Source organism: Sceloporus undulatus, chromosome 3 (assembly GCF_019175285.1).
Source record: "Sceloporus undulatus isolate JIND9_A2432 ecotype Alabama chromosome 3, SceUnd_v1.1, whole genome shotgun sequence".
In the NCBI taxonomy this organism is placed as follows: domain Eukaryota; kingdom Metazoa; phylum Chordata; class Lepidosauria; order Squamata; family Phrynosomatidae; genus Sceloporus; species Sceloporus undulatus.
In genome coordinates, this window is record NC_056524.1 from 173,775,935 (window position 1) to 173,798,454 (window position 22,520).

At 41.3% G+C, this 22,520-nt stretch overlaps 1 protein-coding gene across 1 annotated transcript in view; it reads left to right on the forward strand.

The window, feature by feature from the left end:
- Nucleotides 1–2,064: 2,064 nt before the first annotated feature.
- OIT3 (oncoprotein induced transcript 3) overlaps nt 2,065–22,520 on the forward strand; it is a 47,882-nt gene continuing 27,426 nt past the window's right edge. The window contains exons 1-4 of the mRNA XM_042456683.1: nt 2,065–2,291; nt 5,670–6,044; nt 12,064–12,174; nt 19,080–19,202. Of these exons, the coding sequence (XP_042312617.1) occupies nt 2,198–2,291; nt 5,670–6,044; nt 12,064–12,174; nt 19,080–19,202 (703 nt within the window). The 5' untranslated portion in view covers nt 2,065–2,197. The remainder of the gene's footprint in view (nt 2,292–5,669; nt 6,045–12,063; nt 12,175–19,079; nt 19,203–22,520) is intronic.

A 22,520-nucleotide genomic window follows, 5' to 3' on the forward strand; every position in this document is an offset into this window, starting at 1 on the left:
AAACATTTAGACTTGAGTATATATATAGTAAATAAATACTGTATACTGTATTGTATATACGAAAGTGAAATAAATAAATGCTGCTTGTTTGAGAGTTAGAAGCAACGGTAGGTTAGAAAATTCACTGTAGTGACAAGAAATGTCTTGCCAGCTCTTTTCCTGTGATATACCGTACATTTCTGCTTATTCAGAAGTATTTCAAATGTTAATCCTTAATGCAGCAAGACAAGTCACTGGAGGCTAGAAACTCCACAGTCTTGTGCCAGCTAACAACTTATGATGGAGGGTAATCTCTTTCCAGGTCTTTTTGTCTTCTGTGCAGGGCAAACATAAACTGATCATCTTGTTTTAATAGCTTCTCATTGATCATCTACAGAGGGAGCAACTAGTGTCCAAATGAATAACATTAGGCAGCAGCTATGAGCTGGGATTGGCAGAGAAAGAATAAATGGCCAGGAAATAATATTCTTATATGTGCTTGTAGTTCATGTCAGAAATTTGAAGCTGAAACTTGTCAGTTTTTTATTTGATCATGAATCGTAGAATACATCAGCCTCCAAGTAAATATGACAGCATATAACTTCCCTTGACATGCAGCACTGTCACCCTTCAGTGGCAGTTTATCTTGTGGGAGCCCAAAGCCAAAGATTCTCTTTAATAGCTATGCAGTGAGAGTTTCAGTTCTTCGTTCTTATCTTCTGTATATCAATCTTTACCATGTAGCTTTTAATATGTGGCTATGAGGCTTTTGCTTCATGTGGCAAACATTATTATTATTATTATTATTATATTTATTTGTATCCTGCTCTTTTCCCAGGACTGGGACTCAATTAAAAACATTAAAACAAAATGTACATTAAAAGGGAATTAAATTATTACAGTATTAAAACAGATAGTTATTAAAAGAATAAAACATATTTTGAAAAGATAAAACTATATATGGGGGGGGACTTTAGGGTGGGACAAGCGTTCAGATGGAGCTGATACCTATTAGAAATGAAAGCAAAGTTTCACAGTATCCCAAGGGACCATGTTTCAGCTCTAGTCATTACATTGGTCTTTGGTGTACTTTTCAGTGCAACATTACTTCAAGTCTCCTGTCCCTGTACGCAAAGTTATGATCAAAACTGATGCCTCCCCACTATGCCATCTTTCTATGCAGTATATTAACCCAGCCTAATTTTTCTTTATCTAACTTTTCACTGGCATAATTTTTCAACTGTAAAGCTTGGGGAAGTTTTAAGAGCTCTTGGAAAATGCTCCCAGTACTAGGGAGACAGTGTCAGGGCAAAAGCAGCATGAACTGACAAGATTAAACCTAAACATTCAAGTGAGTGCAAATGCTTTGAAACATTGTATTTTCTTGTTTGGAGAACATTTAGTGGAGAAACAGAATGGTTCCCAACTACAAAAAGGGTCAGACAAGGCTGCATCCTATCATCCTACATGTTCAACTTGTATGCAGAAAACATCAGATGCTGAACCGGTTTAGACTCAGAAGAAGAAGGAGTGATGACGAGAGGGAGGACCATCAAGCATCTAAGATAAGCACTATACTTTTATTGATGCAGCCTAAAATTGCATTGGCCTTTTTAGCTGCCGCATCACACTGTTGACTCATGTTCAATTTGTATAACCTAATTTCAGATGAGGGGACCCAGTTGTGTTCAGTGGGATATTCCAGATTCCTATGGCTCTTCTGTTCCATTCTGGAAGCTTGAAGGGTGAAACTTTGTTCCTTCGTCTACTAGTTCTTCTGAGCAAGAATCTCCTTGATATGCCTTTCCTTATTTAAGGAAACAGAATGGGGGGAAATGAAAATGATGATAATATGACCCATCTTTCCTTCCCATTCCCATTTCCACAGGATGTCTGTGTAGCCCTTCCTTGGTCACCCTTTCCAGATAAGATAGCAGAGGTGCCACTGGAATGCAAGAGAACAATTGGAGGATGGGTTTGAAAACACACCAAATGGGTGAAGGTAAAAAAAAAAATAGTCCTCTTTGTCTCTAAAAGGCAGGTCAAGGCTACAAAAAACCTCTCTATATCCCCTCATCCTTTTCCTCTGATAAAGCCCCAAGTTTCCTGAACAGTCTCTTTCTTCATGTGAGCTTGGTTCCAAACTCCAAAACATACCAGACTGGAGATACATCCTGGTGAATCCATTCTGTGGACTTAACAAGGTTATTTTGTTAGCATGCACTGCCCTTGTCAGAGGGGGATTTTTCTGCTTCTCATTTTGTCCTTCTGCCTCCATGCCAAAGCACAGCCCTTACAGGAGAATACAGTGGGTGAGTAGATGCTAAACTATTTATTAGAAGCTTGTACAGGTTGTGTCCAGGTCTTCTTAGCCAATTACATTTTAGTGCAGTAAATGCACAGATGATATTAAGGATGAAGGAATCTGCAGTCTACAGCAGAGCTCAGAAAAGTCACATTCTCACACCATGTCTCCCAGAGACCCCTGTTGTAATTTGGGAAATTAACCTTTCTAAACACTGGTCTAGAGGTAAGGTTGCAAATTTTGAGTTTTCACAGCAGCACTAAATTTTGTATTTGTGGAAAAATGTGGTTTCTTCCCTCCAGATATTATGAGTTCTGTGTAAATGTCACAAATCCCTAAACCTTGATTCATTGTAGTAATGTCTCCTTCATGAGATGCTGTAGGTTGACATTAGATGCTGTAGGCTGACTTTTACAAAGCTGATATATAAGTAAATCCTAGATGATGGCTTTGATCTTAAGATGGTTCTCCCTTTGTGTTGGGGAGAACCCAGTGAGATAAGTTAGGCAGAGAATGGCCCAAGTTAAGTCCCAGTCACTGGACTTCATGACTAAAAGGGAATGAAAGATGGGAGGTGATGGAAATACTCATGAAGAGACATTTCAAACAGTAGATAGGATGAAAGCATGGAACATATTTTGGTTCAGAAACTGAACATCAAATTGTGAGTGGCAGGGGGAGGTGTTGAGAAAAGGCAATATTAGAATGCAGTGGGCAAGTAACATCCACAGCCTCAATCTGTATCATCCTTAGAGAACATTTGTGGAAAAGACTCAGAATTTGGATTTTGGGAAGCCACTCTTGACATTTTTGTCCCAGCAGTGGCAGAGGGACAGGTGAATTTTGAAGAAAATTGATTAACCAACACAGGTGTGTGTACACAGATATACACATTTCATAGAATCTCAGTTGACCTGAGAAGGAGTACTTGTAGGGGTTGCAACAAATATGGCTTGCTCCTGTCTAGGCTGCCAGCCAGCCTGCCTGCCACACTCTTCTCCAGGACTCCATTCTGTCCCAAATCTTTTCCAATTTTCTGCCTCTTATCTCAAGAGTCAATCCACATTCTGTGGCCACAAGCATCCTCAATCCTCTTTGGGGCTCATTACATGCTATCCAGTTCACACTTCCATTTTATCTCACTCAAGATTTATTTCTCAGTACATCCCTCTTTTATATGAGATAATACTGTTTTGGCTTCCTAAGCAATGGTACTCATACAGCTGGAACAATAGAATTAGATGAGATGCAGAATTGCAACCAAAATGACTTCCATAATCACAGACAGTAAGCCTCCTTCACGAAAACCCAAAACAAAACTATAAGCAGTCAGTTGTCACTGTTCATTTCTATCCAGGCTATTTTCTCATTAGGCCCAAACATATCCTTGTTTTAGATCAGTGCTGCTGACATTATCTCTCATTTCCTAAAATTTAGGTTAAATGATACAACAGTGGCTGAAATACCCAGTGAGAAATCAAATCTCCAAAAGAAGGAAAATGCTTTTTGCTCAGTTCTGATGTGCCTAATCAGAGCAGTTGGGTATTTTAGTATTCGTATAGTGAAAAGTAATGAATTTGCCTTACTCAGAAAAATATTATCGTAAATCCTGCTTTAATGGTGGACCCGGCCAGTCGTGGTTAACTGGTGCTTAATCAGGTGTTAAATATATGCAAAGATTTAAGCTGCAAACCTTTACTGCAGAAGCTGCTTGCAGAAGATTAAATACAGCCCTGATGAAAAGTGAAATGAATATTTTGATTACATTTTCTCTCTCCCGAAGCTCCCACTTGCAATCTTTCCAGAGTTTTCTGAAGTTCTGCTTTTTAGGAATAGGTCATCTCAGATGTCCTTCCTACCTACATACAGTAGTTCCCTGTACAGTTACTGCCAGTTCCTTGCTTGATGAAGAAAACAATTGGTTAAATGATTGATTAAGAAAGATCCCTTGCTTAAATGCAACAGCTCCTCATTATTACTAACTGGGAAAATGTTGCTGTAAGATGACATACAAGGAGCAGTGAGAGGAGGAACTACAGTTGAAGGCAATGCATAAGGTTCCCTTGACCTAGAAACAGCACCGGATCAGTTTTGTCACATCTGCAGTGGCTGGAAACAATAAGCTCAGGTGTGATTCAGTGCTGCATATTCAGGAGCAACGCAGCAAAATAAAATAAAATCCAAAACCCACAAAAGAGTGATATCTCTTTTGACCAACCCAAATGCATAAAACACATTGTGCAAGGTTTTGAAGCTCCACTAGTGTCTGCATCAGGCAACAAAATGTTTTTAAAAATCACACAGGGAAAGAAACGCAACAGTGTTAGAATCACAGGTCTACATTTTGTATGAAATACAGCCTCTGCCTGGATAGAGATCCTTTGCAACCAACTGAACTACAACAGAAACAACATCTGATACAAAATATAGGCCTGTGACTCCAACAACCTCACTTTTCGTCTCCTGTATGATTTTTAAACATCTTTTCCTTGATGAAGAAGCATGGGGAGCTTCGAAAGCTTGCATGATGTGTTTTCTGGACTTTGGCTGGACAGTAAATCCACCACTCTTTTGTGGATTTTGCATTTTTTAAAATTTCTCAGTACTGCATATTTTACATCAAAACCAACAGGCACAAAGTTAGCCTGGTTTGGAATAGCAAGTGGGAGAGAATCAGGCCCCTTCATGGCATTGACTGCTGTATTGCTGGAACTGCAGTGAAGAGACTTATCACATCCATAGGTTTTTCAAAGCAGTACAGTTGTGCAAAAGAAGACAGATACGATACAAAAACATTTTCAAAGCAGTACGTTCCTGCTTCCTTTCATAACACCATTGCTCCAAGAGATGAGGCTGGTGTGATAATGCCCCAAAGGTCCATTTACACTACAGAATTATAGCATTATAATTTGATTTAGACTGCCATGGTTACATCCTATAGAAGCCTGGAATTTGCAGTTTAGAAAAGGGTATCAAGAATTCCTAGCTAAAGGCCTCTACTGCCGCACCAGACTACCAGACCTGGGATTCTGTAGAATGCAGCCATGGCAATTTAAGTGGAATATAAATTCTATAATGTGAATGGGCTCTAAGAGAAAGGCAATAAGCTACTTTTGAATACACATTGCCAAGAAAACCATATAATAGGATCACCAGAAACCATAACTGATGTAACAATAAAAGTCAAAACATCAGGCAAAGCAAGTTTCCTACCCTTGGTGTGAACAACAGAATGGGCCACAAGAATGTGGTTGTCCCTTTCTTAAGGATTAGTCTTTTCCTGACCTTAATTTCTTGCATCCTTCTCTGCAGATTTCTGGCATATCTAGTTGCATTATGTCACTCATCACTGGGTTGTTCTTTTTTCCCCTTTTCTGTGCTCTAGCTCTTGATCCTTGCTCTGCTTACATCAGTCTGAATGAACCTTGGAGGAACACTGAAAATCAGTTCAATGGCTCTATCGACCAACCTGAGTGTGACAGCCATGTTGATGGAGAGTGGTATCGCTTCACAGGGATGGCTGGTGATGCCATGCCTACCTTCTGCATCCCGGAGAACCACTGTGGAACTCATGCCCCAATCTGGTTGAATGGCAGCCACCCTCATGAGTCAGATGGCATTGTCCAAAGACAAGCTTGTGCAACCTTCAATGGAAACTGCTGCCTGTGGAACACAACGGTTGAAGTCAAGGCATGCCCAGGGGGCTATTATGTCTACCATTTAACCAAGCCCAGTGTCTGCTACCATGCCTACTGTGGACGTAAGTGAACCAGTGTAACTCTGCTTTCTTTTACATTTCTTTAAGCAAAGTGTATAGAGGGAAGTTGGTTTGAGGGAGCCATAATGCTTTTGATGATTAGGAAGTCACTTGATCATTTATTCTTGACTGGCCATTTCTACATTGCAAACACAGCTCTGTGTGTTTGATTGATGTCATCCTTCTGTGTGTAACTCCTACATGTACACAAATAATCTTTTCCCCAGTGGTTTTTCCCCAAAGGGAACATGAAAGATGTAGACAACATCAGGTAAACCCCCCCAAAAAAGGTGGGGTAACACCATTGCTCTGCAAACATCAGTCTTTTGGCAAAAATGGGTTGTGATGTTCACCTAAACATAAAGCTATTTCCTGTTGACAATGTTGTCAAGTTGTGTCTGACCATATGGGGTGGTGCTCATTTCCATTACTAAGTTGAAGAGCCAGTGTTGTCAGAGACTACTTTGTGATCCTGTGGCCAGCCTGATTGCACAGAACGCTGTTTACCTTCCCACCAGTGGTACCTATTATTCCCACCTCTGAAGGTCTTAAAACCTAGCTCTCTTTGCTATATAGGAAAATCTTTACCGAGGATTCAGGAAGTCAAAAGATGCTGACATGCTACTCAGGAAGGCTGCAAATTTAGCAGAACTAATCTAGTCTGACTGCCCCCCACCCTCAAAATACCATACTCTAGACATCCCCAGATCAATCCCATAGGAACAGAAGTACTGTAGTGATATATCCAAAAGTGCCTTGTTGGTAGTGAGAGATGTATCATTTCTGAGCCCTACTCATAAATTGCCTTGAATTCGACTTTTGGGGGAAAGCATATGCTAAACTGTCTCAATTTGGCAGGGACAATGCCAAATTTGGCAGGGACAATGCCAAATGTCATCAGACTTTTTCAGCTACTTTGTAAATGTCCCAGTTTCTCTCTTCTCCTCCCTTTTCCTCTTTGCCCACGGGGGATGACTTCAACTACTGCACAACTGGCTCAAAGTGCAAAAGTGGTTTGCATGCAATTAACTCAGCAGGAGAGAGGAGGGGGCGGAAAGTAGCCCTTCCCTATAGAGTAGACTCAAGATCACTTCAGCCTCTTCTGGCTTGTCTATCCTTATTCATAACTTTTGACATGTTAATCACACTCAGAAGTTGCATACCCACATGTGGAGGGTATACAAAAAAGGTGGGCTGCAAGTAAAGTGATTAATTGAGTGAGTGGTAAGCCACAGTACTTCCATGTTCGAAAATCAGGGCCCTAATGGCAGGAGCTGCTGCCACATTGCAGCATTAATGCATTTTGACACCACTTTAACTGTCACAGCTTCATTCTATGGGATTTGTAGTTTGTTGTGGCACCAGAGCTCTCTCGCAGAGAAGGCTAAATGTCTCATAAAGCTACAAATCCCAAGACCCCATAGCATTATGCTATGGCAGTTAAAACAGTGTCAAACTATAATTTTGCAGTGCAGCTGAAGCCAAAAATGAAACTCCAGACTCCAATTATAACGCTGCTTAGCTGAGTCCTAGCAGTGCAATTCCTCCTTGGTGATCATCTTAACCCACATGGTCTTGAATATCTTTAGATTGGATTCTCTGCCCAGAAAGAATTTTGAACTACACAGTAGGGGTACAAGGGACCGAACATATGCCATTACCCTGATTGTGTAGTCCAAACCAGTCCAGGGACTGATGAATATTTGAGCTTAGTCAATAGCACAAAAATAAGGCATACTTCAGAGAGAGATCTCATGGCATTTTCTTTTTCTTTCACAAGGAGTAAACAAAAGCTCCTTTTCACATTCTGCATCTCTGTAACAGAGATGTCAAAATCCACAGTGCCTAGAACATAAATCCAGTTTCAAAGTGGCTCTGTCTTGCTTTCATTCCCCTTACAGTACTCTAAGGTACTTTTGGTGCCATGCATGAAAAATGCCTTCCGTGAATTGCTGAGTTCACAGAGGGGATTTTTCATATCTGGCCACCAACAAAACAAAACATCGGATGAAAAGGGCAAACCTTGCTCCCCTGACTTCATATAGAAATTTCAAGTTTGACTTCCCAGTTTAATTTTACATCCCCAGGCAACCTAGTTAATGGCTTCCTGCTGTGTTACTCACTGGTATTTATAGCTCATAATTGAGAAATCCTTTTAGTAATTTATTTCTCCTGGAAAGCAGTTCCCTCCTGTGCATTACAATCAGCTGAGGAGGACCTGCTCAAGTGTGAATGGGAAAGCTCAGGCTGCATCAAACCTTACCCTTTGCACTGTCTCCCTAAAGGAGGTGTTTGTCCTACTACTGTACTTTATAAATGTCCATAGAACAGCCATGATGACCTTCTTTTTTAAGGAAACGTTTGCATCTCTAGATGGGATGAGAGAAACGCACACAAAACATACACATTTGACCAAGAGGGTAGCCGCAATTTGACATCACTTTAACTGCCATGACTTATCCCACAGTATCCTGTGATTTGTAGATTAGCAAGATATTCAGCATCAGAGTTCTGGTGCCTCACCAAACTACAAATCCCAAGATTCTGTAGAATAGAAGCATGGCAGTGAAAGTGGTACCAAATCACTTTAATTCTGCAGTGTGGCTACACCCCTAGTTCTCTGTTTGTCTTCAAGTCATTTGTGACTTATGACAGCCCTAAGGTGAATCTATTACTGGGATTCTTGGCAAGATTTGGTCTGAGAGGATTTTCTGCCATTCTCTTCCTCTACATACACACACACACACACACACACTAAAATCAAGACTCTCCAGCACAACATGTTATTGAAAACCCGCCAAAACAACATAGACCAAATGCCACAGAAAACAGGTTTATCAGGTAATCATGTGAGCACTTGATTTTCAGGCCCATATAGTGTTTGGTGATGGTTGCAAATCATTTGCTGCATTATAGGCACTTTGTCTGATCTAGCAATTTCTTATAACTCACATCCAAGGAATTCATAGCCAGCTTTGCAGGTCATCACACCTTTCCCAGAACACTTAATAGTCCTGTACTCATATTACTGCAGTTCATACTTTTACCTGCTCATCATCACTTGTATGTAAAACCTTTGTCTTTTTAGCTTCTCTTTAGGACTATTGTTGAGACTGACTTTATTACCCCAACACCATACTGCTTGTTTTATATTACAATCCTTCCCCTACACACGCTATTGGTATTTATGTCTGTCCACAGAGGCTTGCAGTCCATGCATCTGATGAAATGGACTGGAGTCAAGTTTACGCTGGAAATTTCATTTTCTTAGTCCCAAAAGTACTACAGGATTCCTTTCTAACTTCCCATCTTTCCCAGCCAGCAGGCCTAGTGCCCATACTAAGTGGGAATGAGAGGAGATAGTAGCCCATCATGATGGGAAAGGATGACAGAGAAGCACCCAAACTAGTTCTGGAGATATTGGCTTGTGTTCCACTCCAAACAAGTGGGCTGCATTGACTGACATTCTCCAGAAAAGCTTTTCACCTCGAAGTGACTGATTTAAGATGACACTAAAAATAAAGGAATTTGTTTTCTTAAAGTTGAATAAAAATCCCTTTCCATTCACATAATCTTTTTTTAAAGTGCATAGGTGGCAACTGTAGCCTTCTGTTCTAGTTCCCACCTAAAGCAATAGGCATAGACCAGCTTTGATACAAGAATGGTGTCAATTTGATTTATGCAGTGTGCAATACCATGTCACAGGGTCATAAAACCTGTGAGTTCTTAAACTATCCAAAGGCATGGAAAATCTGATTCTTATTTTTTTATTTTTTTTAAAAAGAAGCAAACTGTATGTCACCTTTAGATAAATGTTTGACCTTGGAAAATGCTTTTTCCTCCTTTGCAAGATAAATGTATTGATTTCCTCCCTTCTTGCTCATAGACTTATCAGGCTGAGGCTGCACAGATTATGGGGTCTGGTGGTGCTAAAATATACCAAATCAATAGAGTCAAAGATGCTCAGGAACAGCTGGCCTTTCATTTTTAGGGCAGCTACATCTTCAACAGTCTGCTGGGCAAAGGAATTTTGGCTGGCACAGTTTTGCAAATCATGATTATCGCCTCCAGTGTTCATAAAATAAACGTTCATAACATAAAAAGTGGGTATGAGAAGCCTAACACTAAGTAAATTACTCTTTGGACTCCAGCTTCCATAATACCTAGGATGGCTTTGTTAGTTGGGAGGTTCTGGGATATATAGTTTTAAAACATACACACCCCCAAAGCTCTGCACCTCTCCAGAATGAAAGTATTTGGAATAAAGTTGTCCTATTCAGAACTAGGTATAGTTCCAGGCCCTTGACTCATACTTCTCACATTCCATGCACCTATAAACTGCGTACCATGTGAGCGAGCAATCTCTGGCACAAGGGGAAAGTGCAACAGTGGTCCTATTTGTGCTTGTCACACTGGAGATCACTTATGAGAGGGAGTGGACACATCAGTCAACTGCTTCTTGAACGACAAGGGAACAGAACCCCAACTACCACAACTGCTGTAAGTAGGGATAAGGGTGACGGTCAAGCCAGCATTCACTGTAGCACTCTTAACTACACTGCTTAGGCGTGCATATGTAGTTGGGGGTCTGTTCCCTTGTCATTCAAGAAGCAGTTGACTGCATATAGGATTCTGGCCAATAATAACTGCAGCAATACCTAACACTCCATGTCAGATCTCATGGATATTCCTTCTATAAAGGATATTGGGGAAATCAGACTCACAGTCTGATTTTCTCCAATATGGTAGTAAGACCCCTTTAATTTGATGGATAGAAGGTTGAAGTTTGGGAGATTGCAGTCGATTTTATAACAGCACAAGTTATGATGGATTGGATTAAATTCATATAAAGCAGGGAGTGGTCCTGATTTTAAGGTTCACATAGGCAGGCAAATGAGGTCTCCTACTACACTCGTCTCCACTACATTCACTGGGGTTAGGGGCACAGGACCCCCGTGAATGTGGGGAAACTGCAAATAACAAAAGCACCATGTTTTTATCTGAGAGAACACCAGTCTAGGAATCTCTAGGTCCTCCAGTGCAACTCTGTGGTCAACATCTGCCAGATACTGACCATAAAATTGTGCTGGAGGAGCTACAAATGCCTAGTGGAATGTTCTCTCTAGGACTCTTTAGGTGTTTCGGTGTAACTTTGGTTAAAGTTGACCATAGAGTTGTACTGAAGGACCTAGCTATTCCTAGAGAGAACATATTAATAAAATCTGTGAATAATCAAACATGCAAAAGTCAAAACCGCAAATGTGGAGGAACGAGTGTACTACCAAATCCCCCTCTTTTCCTAGCTGGAAACCCACTGGTAGAAAAGAAGCAAGAGGGGTAAGTAAGGACCCCCCTCCCTCACTCTCACTCCATTTTATAGGAATTCAGAGGAGACTGGTAGGTGGGATAGTGAACCTTCCAAGTCAATGGGGTAGTGAACATACTATGGACTTTAAAAGAACTATGCAACATGCTGAAGCTATTTTGGCTTTAGAGTTCAGCACTTACATTATTTTCTTTAAAGTTTGGACTAATCGCAGATTTATCACCTCACAGGTGGAAGCCTCCAGCTGCCATGGGTAATGACCTGGTTGAACACACAGGCCTGATGCGGTTGTATTTACTCTTGTACACAATCATCTTGACTGAAAATACGAATACGAATACAAATGTGAATTTGATTGCTATTTATGTTTCTTCTTGTCCATCCAATTTCCCCCAATTTTTAGCCAATTGTATTTTAATGTTTTATATTGTGATTATTTAATATTATTGTTTTAGAACTGGGATTCAGGGGGTGGGAAAGGGATTAATTTTGAATTTCACTGTATTTTCATGTATTTTTTATTGTTGTAACCTGACCTGATTCAACATCTGCCAGACGCTGACCATAGACTGACCTGATTCCTTGTGACTGGGCGGGATGATGATGATGATGATGATGATGATGATGATGATGATGATGATGATTGCAAGGACAGCTATTTTACATTCTTAACAAAACTACTTTCTCATCCTACAGATTTCTATGACATCTGTGATGTGGTTGATTGCCGGGGCTCTTGTCTGGATACTGGAGATTGCCTGTGCTCTTTAGGGACAATACTGGGACCAGATGGACAGACCTGCCTGGGTAAAGAAATTGTAACTTTCACACTACACTATAATAACATTTTGACACAACTTTAGCTGCTATGGCTGCATCCTATGGAATCCTGGGATTTGTAGTTCAGAGAGATCTCTGTCTGAGAATTCTAAGGTAGGTTACAGACCACCCGTTTGGGGCGGCCTGCACTCGCCCCTTTCCACGGTGTATCGGGGCCTCAGCTGCCAGACTGGCAGCCTCCGAGGCCCCGATCTGCCACTTTGCAGGCTGCGGGAAAGCGGCAAAAGGCCACTTCCCCACAGCCTGGAACGGGGTGTCCTTGGGGCTTCAAGCCCCAAGGACACCCCGCGGCGGTGGGGAGGAGGAGAAAGGGGCCGCTTGGCCCCTTTCTCCCTTGCGTTGCTGGGTGCAGCCGTCTGAAGGCTGCGCCCAGCGACACAAAGCAGGAAGGAGCTCCGAAACGGAGCTCCTTCTGGGGTCGCGCAAAGGGCGCACTATGCGCTGCGGCGTGGCCTCAACACGTCACAACCGCGCCGCCTCGTTTGGAGGTGGCGCAGCCGTGACGTATTGATGGCAGCAGACGTGTGGAACAGCCGTCGCCATTTTGTGCGCCTGGAGCACATACTAGGGTTAGGGGGTGCGGAAGCACCGCCTCTTCCTAACCCTAGTATGCGCTCCATGCGTACTTTAATGGCGGTCTGTAACCCGCCTAAATGTCACTCCCAGGATTTCAATGAATGGAACCAATGCAGTGAAATTAAACTCAAACTGATCTACTTATGTGGTGTGAAAAAGAAGAAGGAAAACAAACAGCAAAAGGAACATACTGGGAGAGGGGTGTGTTGGAGGAATGAACAAGATGGATTTCATTCTTCCTTGGTTATTTCACAATTCATTTCACTGTCACTGCTTTTCCATTACCAGTTATTATCCGAGTGGACAGTGGAAGTTGCTAAGGTTGTCTCTGTCCTTCACTAAGCAGAACAGGATAATAAAAGCATGAAAAAGTAGGGAGGAGGAAAGACTGAAAAGAGGCAGATATAAAAAAAGAGAAGACAGGAAGATTAATAGAGTAAAAAGAAAATGACTTGAAAGAACACTGTACTGGGAATCCTATCTACTCGGAGGCCCTGTACCCTATGCATATTGACTTGTGAAACAAAATGAGAACAAGAATAGTTAAACACTCAAAAACAGATCGTCAAAAGTTCCTTTTTAGGACTTCTCTATGTGGATTCTAGCTGTAGTAACTGCATGGAACAGGGATTCTTAGAGCTGAAGACCAGAAAAGTAATGGCCAGAATCCTGTATCAGTTACCAACAGTTAGTTAAGTACAGTTAACTTTAAACTTTATCGCACACCTTTTTCCCCCTTTATGGGAACTGGAAGGAGACTCTTGGGGCTGCGCACAACCTGCAAAAAACAGATTTTATCGCACAGTGAATCGTCCTCAAAAGGGCCTCGTTCCGTCCCCCGGCGCCAAGCCGTCCCCGTTCAATGCTGAGCGGTGCCATTTTTTTCTGTCAGAAGACTTCCGACCAGAACATTTAACGCCCCTCAGCACTGAACGAGGACGGTTTGGTGCTGGGGAATGGAACAGGGCCCTTTTGAGGACGATTCACTGTGTGATAAAATCCATTTTTTGCAGGTCACGCACAGCCCTGAGAGTCCCCTTCCAGTTCCCATAATGGGGGGGAAAAGGTGTGCAATAAGTTCTTTGTTAAGTACGTTGGGCCCTTGGTATGTGCTGGGGTTGGGTTCCAGGACCCTCCACAGATACTAAAATCCATGGATGCTCAAGCCCCGTTAATATACGACACAGTAAAATCACATCCCTTATATAAAATAGCAAAATCAAGATTTTTGGATTTTTATATATATTACTTACTTACTCAGCCATAACTGTTTCATTTTCACGATCACTACTTAGTCATGATTGTGATACTATTGCCAGAATTGTAACTCCTGAATCCCCCACCAACTTACTTTACTGAGCATCAGCTGCTTAAGGTAAAGAAAATCCATTCAAACAGTGATCAGAGCATGGATGAATGGCATTTCTATCAGGCTTGGTTGAGGCTGGGCCAGAAGTGGTTATTTGGTTAAGTATAAAGTAGCTAATACAGCCGATATTTCCAAGCTTTGATTAAAAGTTTGATTCAACTCATGTCAATGAAAGGATGAGAAGCCATCTCAGTAAAATTTCTGCCCTTCTCCACTCAGGCAGAGACAGTGCTGGGCTGAGAAAAACTAATTTATCCTAAACCAATAGGCTTAAATGTACAATATCAGAACATATTAATCACTATTTGTGTGTCTGCCCACTCTGCCATCATATAGCTAGACAAGTTCCAGCCTACTTCTGAAAACTGTATTAAACTCTCAATCTTATTATCAAGACCAAGAGGGGTAAATAAAATATTCAGAATGACTCATGGTAGGACTCCAGTAGATTTAACCAAAACAAGCTATTAATTCAGAGAAGGGTAATAGAAGTCAGGCATTGGTTGGAAGAAATAAGAAAATCCATTACAACAAAGCTCTCTGCTAATTTAGAGGGGCAGGGAGTGCATTAGGAGTAGGGTAGCAATTATTTGCTTACTTTCAGTCCAGTTTTAAACAAACTTGTTTAGTCCTGGTCAGAAAGGGAAAAACTCAGCAGTTGATAACATGGAACCTATCAATTACACATTCTCTGGAACCAGTTGGATGGCTTTGCAACATTTAGCAGCTGAATAATACATTACGTCATGAGCAGCTATTTGTCTCTGAAGATGCTTTTGCAGTAAAAACACTTTTGAGGGAAGAAGTAGCTTATGGGTCTGTGCAAGAATAGTTTTTAACGTGGCAGGGGGCTCAACATTGGCCAGCAGTTTTTAATTAATTCTGCCTAATTGTGAAGGAAGGGGAAATTACTTTTCCTGTGCAATATCACAGAAATATCCTTAAATAGGAAGAGCCTTTCAAGCACAATGTGTATGCAGGAGCACCCTTCCTATGTTCAGTGTACATTATTGCCAAGTAGGTGCACGTATAGAATATAATGCAGGCAGGCTTTATTATTCCTGGGAGAAGGCTCAATAATGATACTTGTCTTCATAATTCTGAATAACTGATCGTTTTATATACTTCGGCTTGCTAATTCCTGAGTTGGTCAACTATGTAGGAGCCTTGGTGTTCCAATTTTGCCAGATCATTTGGAGGTGGGTTGGCTGAGCCACCATATTTTCTGCCCTATTCTGGCGACGGCTCTCTACAACACAGACCCGGATCCAGATTGGGGCCTCTATGGTTGAATTTTTGAAAATACATATATAAATAAAGGGCCCCAGAACACTTTTTTAAAAAGTGTACTTAACGTAAAATGACATTTGGCTTTCAGAAATGGGTTTTAGAGAGAGTGCTTGCCTCAAGCTCAGTGTTAGCCAAAGTGGTGGTGCTGCCAGTCCATGAGCCATGGGCTGTTAGTCCCTGATGAGTTTCATAAAAGAAAGAAACAGTTGTCACTAATGGGGGAAAATATGGTACAGGTGTCTGACACATTCAAAAATGTAATTGTCAATCTCCCACATCAGATTGCTCAAAGGACTTCACTCTAGCTCCCTTCAGACATTCCATGCACATAGACTTCAGGTTCAGATGATACTAAGATTGAGAAAGTTACTTATTTAGACAACAATTCCTAGAATCCCCTAGCCAGGAAATTCAGTGTGACTGCAACTCCACAGTGGGTTCCATGTGTTTGTGTCCAATGCAGACATAAGAACTAATTAAGATCAATTCAGTTGACAGTTAAATTGGAAGTAACTAGTTAAAGTGTAGTGTAGTGGTTTAAGCGTTGGGATACAACTCTGGAGACCAGGGTTTGATTCCCGCTTAGCCATGAAACCCACTGGTTGACCTTGGGCAAGTCACATGCTCTCAGCCTCAAGGGAAGGCAATGGCAAACCTCTTCTGAACAAATCTTGCTAAGAAAACCCCATGGGTTGCCATAAGTTGGAAATAACTTGAAGGCACACAACACACACACAGTTTAAAAAAAACTAGTTATAATAAATTATATTTATACACTGATCCCTTGGTATCTGCTGGGATTTGGTTCTAAGAAACCCCCCACCCCCACCCCATGGATAACAAAATCCATGGATGCTCAAATGCCATTATATACTATGGCATGGTAAAATGGTGTCCTTATATAAAATGGAAAAATCAAGCTTTGCTTTTTGGGTGTGTGTGGGTGTGTGTGTGTGTAATATGATCAAGCTATAGATGCAGAATTACTGGTTACAGAGGGCCAACTGTATTTACTTTTATTTTTAAGTTTATTAAACTTTAATAGAACACATTAATCTTTCTTTTCTAACATTCCTAGTTATGGTCAAGTACAGCCACTTAACTCTGGGTAGTCCTCTACTTCTGCTGTTGCCTCCTGAGAAGGTGCTCTGCAAATGTACCAATGTATAGAGTTAGAATTCCTCCAGGACCAGTGATAGAGATTCATGGGCCAACTATAATGTGTTCTAATCAACATATATGTGGCAGTAGAAGCATATAAGCCAGAAGGGACTAAAGTGCAGTCTTCAGGCTAAATGTGGCCCTTGGGGATCCAAAGTGCAGATCTTGAAGCTCCCAGTAAACCCACCCAAAGACACCAGACCTCTAAATAGTGAAATTGGGAGTTATTTTTCAAAAACCCAATGGCTCAAAACCACTACAAAATGTCCCAAGCCCCTCTTTTATATACATTAGTCAAAACTGAAATGGGAAGTGATGTGCACCAGTGGTGCCCAGCCCATTGGATTGTCCCTTGCCCGCTCTGTGGTTGCCCAACCATCAAACACATGGACCCCACAACCCAACTCACTTTCTTCAAATTGCTTTTGGGAGGCTGCCTGAACCCCCTATAGTCTCCCTCCAACAGTAATATTCCTCATTTTTCTGCCTCTAGGGCTCATCCATCTTACTAATTAATTTCCCAAGTTCTGAGCAATAACAACTTGAAATATATTTCAAACACAGTCACACTTGTCTTCCCCTTTCTCTCCCTATGCCAAGTGATCTTTACACGCTCCCTGTTCCCTAATTGAAGGTCTTGGACAATCTAGTCCAGCTGGAGACTAGCAGTTCTATAGCAATACTGAATGCACCAGCATGTGGGAGGTCTTTCATCAATCATGTTAACTGGAGTAGCTTTTCATTCAGTGTGCAGTCGAATGGCTATATGCTATGAATCTTAATTCTAAGTGGCTATTTCTCTGTTCCTTTCAGTTTCTTAAATTGCTGTAGCAAGCTTCAAGCTAATGGTGGCTTATAAAATTAGGATTTGTGTCACCTTGCTCACAAAAGTTGCCCTGGAAAAATAACATGATGGTTTCCTTTAAAAAAAACACACCTTTGGGCAGATGTAAATTAACATTTTAGCCCTTAATTAACTGTACAACCCTATCCATAATTCAAAAATTAATTCAAGAAGTTAAGTATCACTGATTTTTATGAGGCTTGCTCCAAAGGACAGTTGGCCCTCCATATCTATGGGTTCTTAATCCATAGATTCAACCATGCATGACTTAAAAATATTCAATAATATATAAATTCCAAAAAGCAAACTTGATTTTGTCATTTTATATGAGGGACATCATTTTACTATGCCATTTTATATAATGGGACATCAGTATCCATGGATTTTGGTATCCATGGGGGTCCTGGAACCAAACCCCAGTGGATAACAAGGGCCCTCTGTAAATGTTCATGGGAAGAAATTGTATGTATTACTCAGAAATGAAGCACTGAATGAATGGAACTTATGTTATCTCCTTAGCAAGTTCTCCTTGATTCAATGAGTCTGTCCCAGTTGGAACTACAATTTATTTAGGCCCTTGTTCTCATAACCTACCTGCCCACTATCTGCCCACCTTGTGTCTATGTAATCACATCTGGCAAAGAGACTTTACTACACAAAGCTCAGAAGCAGATAGCGAAATTAAACAGCACTAAGATGCCCTTTAAATTTTTGTCGAACGCCATACATGGCCTTTTAAAGATATTAAAATGCCTGAGGTAGAGCATTCGTTTAAGGCCCCTTCCTTGGGATCCATGAGGTGCAATGGTCAGAATGCTGGAGTGAGATTCGGTCATCCAGATTCTAGTCCCTGCTCAGCCATGAAGTTCACTAAATGACTTTAGGCCAGCCACTGATGTTCTTTTTTAACCTTTCTCACAGGATTGTGGTGATGACAAATGAAGAGGAAGAGAGGGAAGGCTGGGGTTTGGAGTTTGTTTTTTACCCCTTTCTTCCTACATCCTTGGAATTTTATGAAAACATTTGATTTTTTTCTCCTTATTTTCCCCCAGGAACTTATGACTTGGGTTGCTTAAGTCCTCCCTAAAAACCCATTTCAGCATTAAGACTACTTGTGTTTAGGGCTTGCCAAAGTTTATTAAGCAAACAAATATTTTCAAAGCATTACACAACAATAAATGTAATCCAAGCACCATAACAGTATTGCAGTTTTTGAGCTATGCCCAAGACCTGCATTACTGAAGTTCACTAAAAGAGCTTAGAAAAATTACCTTTTTGGACTCTAGCTTCCAGAATCCCCACAGTCTCTGGCGACTGGACTGGGTGCCTTGGTATTCTGGGAGCTAGAGTTACCAAACGTCCCTTTTCTGAACTTGGCATCAAAAGCCAAATAAAATCTCTCTGTGTTTGTGTGTGTTTATATTTGGAGTCTGGAGAACAAGTCTGGGGTCAAAATCATAGCTATTTTTTTATCACACCGTAGGAATTAGATCCTTGCTAGTCAATGCCACCTGAAAAGAAACTAATTCCTGATTCAAGCTGCATGAAACGAGCCATTAGCTTACATATCACAGGTGCTAGTCACCAACTGCATGTTGCTAAACTGTGGATTTGTGACCCGTTTTGCTACAGATGAAAATGAATGTGAAAGGAACAATGGAGGCTGCAGCGAGCTGTGCATAAACTTGAAGAATTCCTACCGTTGTGAGTGTGGTGTTGGACATGATCTGGGGGAAGATGGAAAGACCTGTGAGGGTGAGTGGGGAGACAACAGTGTTGGGTAGAATGTCTTCATGAAAATATATACTCATCTTGCATGTGGGTTCTAATCAATGCAACTGTTGAATACTGACATTCACTGTATGTAGCTGTCCACAGCCTAGGATGACATCCAACAGGGCTGAAAAACCTTCTACATAATTGATCATTGGCTGTTCACAGAGTATGTGTGTATACAAAGAAAAGCAATAGCTAAATATTTTTTACAGTTTCCTGCCTAAGCTGTCTGAAGGGGGCAGAAAAATCAGGAAGTTTATCAAGCTTCTGTTGGTTTGCCACATACAGCCATTGGAGAAAGAAATTGGTGTGTGTAGCTACCATATATACCCATGTACAAGTCGACCTTGTGTATAAGTCAAGGGACGATTTTAGGGCCAAAATCATGGATTTTGATATGACCCATGGATAAGTTGAGGGTAGAAGTTAGGGGACATAAGGTTTTAAGATCGGATTGGAAGTGGAAAGAAGAGAGGTGTTTGGTTGTCAGAGGAAATGCAAAAAGGAGGAGGATAAGAATACAAGGTTTTAAGGGGGTCATTCCCACTGCAGTTTGCTCTGAAGTGGAATTCAGGGAAATAACCTTTGTTCTCATTTGAAACCGCTTCCGATCCTCATTGGATCGATACCAGGAGGAAAGAAGCAGGGCAAACACAAATAACCCGGGGTTTCCTGACACTACTTTGGAAGTGGGGTTTTTTGGGGGGGGGGAGAATCAATTCTGAAGTGTGCCCAATAAGTGGGAACGCCAGGTCAGAATCAATTCTTCTCTCTCTTTTATCTTATTTTCTTTTTTCGCAATAGAAATAATCGAAAAATCAATATATTGCTAAAGCAACTACTTCCTTTAGCAATAGCTCAATTTTTCGATTACCTGTATTTTTATTTTTATTTAAAAAATTATCTCTTGCCCTCCTCCTCTTCCTCCTCCTCCTCTCAGCAGCTCTCTCTTCCTTCCCTCTCCTCTCCTCCCTTCCTTTCATTCTTCCTTATTTCCTTCTCCCTCTCCCCCTTCTTCTCCTTCCTTCCTTCCTTCCTTCCTTCCTTCCTTCCTTCCTTCCCTCTTTACTTCCTGCTGCCACCACTTGCCCAGAGTTGGCGGGGCTTGTGGCACTACTGCCACACCTGCCAGCACCGGTCAAGCAGCAGCAGCAGGAAGGAAAGAGAGAAGGAAGGAAGGAAGGAAGGAAAAGAAAAGGGAGCGAGAGAAGGGAGGAAGGGAGGGAGGGGAGGGAAGGAAGGAAGAGAGAAAGAGAGCCACTTTCCCCTGGCTCCATCTAATGGGAATGATAAGCGTTCCCACAAAAAAAGCGATTCTACATGAGGTCCCTTTTCATAATGAGAACAAGGGACCTTTTGGGAATCAGTTAGAAAGCGGATACTCCAAGTGGGAATGACTCCAAGATCAGGTTGGAAGTAGAGGGGGGAAAGGTAGCTGGATCCTCAGGAAATGCAAAGAGAAGGAGGAGGAGGATGCAAAAAGGTTTCAAGATTGGGTTGGAAGTGGAGGGGGGGAAAGTAACTGGATCTACAGGTGAAATTCAAAGAGAAGGAAGAGGAGGATGCAAAAAGGTTTTAAGATCAGCTTGAAAGTGGAGAGGTAAAAGGGTAGCTTTTCAGGGGAAATGCAAAGAGGAGGAGGATGAGAATACAAAAAGGTTTTAAGATTGGATTGAGAAGGGAATCACTACACACACACACACACACCCTCCTTCCTCACAGCTCTTTCAGCAATCACTGCCAAGGCACAAAGAGTGGGACATTGAGGCTGCTTTTTAAAGGACCTTTATATGCAATATGTTGCATATAAATGTTGTTGTTGCTGTTAACTGCCCTGTAGTCGATCTCAACCCATGGTGACTGTATTGACCCGTATATAAGTTGACCCCAGATTTTAGGGTCAATTTTTGGGCATAAATTTCTTGACTTATAGTCAAGTATATACTGTAGTTAATTTTAGACATTGTACTTCATGGTTTTACACGAATGCAAGAGTATGCAAGCAGGTATACTATTCCACTTGTGAAGCACATATCAAAATCTTTTCTTCTCCTCACTCCACTTACAACTCCTTCTAAATCCCTGACATATTAGAGAAACAAACAAAACCCCTGCTGATGAAGTAATTTAAAAAAATAATTGAGCACAAGGGGTTTCACATCTTAAATTCACTAGATAAGGGATCATTTGGCCCTCCATAGAAATAGGTTTACACATAATGGTGATTTTTTTTCCTTCTCAAAATGGAAATGCAACATCTTCATTAGCTCAAACATATGGACTTCATGATTGTTAATGTGGCCAACCACATAATTGCAAAACTCAAGAGCTTTGTAAACAATGCCATTGTGTCCCCTCTGTAATAGTCCAGAAGTCTCTGGTCACCTGTCAGACAGGTGAATATGTCAAACAACATATCTTGGTCCAGAAAAGATAGGATTCTGATGCATGACATACCTATTTTGGCACAAGTGCGTGCTGAATGTCAGGACCCTTAGAACAGTGGCCAAGCAGAACTTATATTCCAACTTACCATAGGTCTGGAACACACTCCCTCGGAGTGTGGTGGAATCTCCTTCCTTGGAAATCTTTAAGCAGAGGCTGGATGGCCATCTGTCGGGGATACTTTGATTGAAAGTTCCTGCATGGCAGGGGGTTGGACTGGATGGCCCTTGCAGTCTCTTCCAACTCTATGATTCTATGGGCAAAGCACTTGATTTTAATGCCCATATGCAGACCTATGATAAGTTGGAGTATAATTTGCTTTGGGAACATCTATGGTTGAAGAATCATCATCGAGTTCTGCTTGTTCAATGTTCTAAGGATTCTGAACCTGGGAGACTACAACAAGGTGCATGCCATTTTTTCCCTTTGGGTAAAGAGGATGCTGGCTTTAACAAGTTAAGAGGCAAGCACACAAGCAGGAACCATTGACCATGCCATACTCAGGGAAGTTTTCCTTGCTCATCTAAAAGTAGAAATCTTGCTCATGTTATCCACCACACAAAGTGCACTTCGGGAATGGGGGGGGATGATGCCAACTAGCACAATAGATTGTTCAAAGAAACAACAACATGATTTCTGTGTCTGATTTTATATTGGGGGTGGAACAAGAAAGCTTTTTGTGTTGCAGAAAATACTGAGAGGATCTAGTTTATAAAAGAGTTAAGGATGGAGCAACAATTGATTTTGACTATTCTGTGCAGTGGTGTACTAGAGCCAGAGCTTGCAGGGTTAAAGCCCAAGGACTTTTGTGATCAGCAGGGACTATGACATCATTTGCCATTGCCTTTGGCT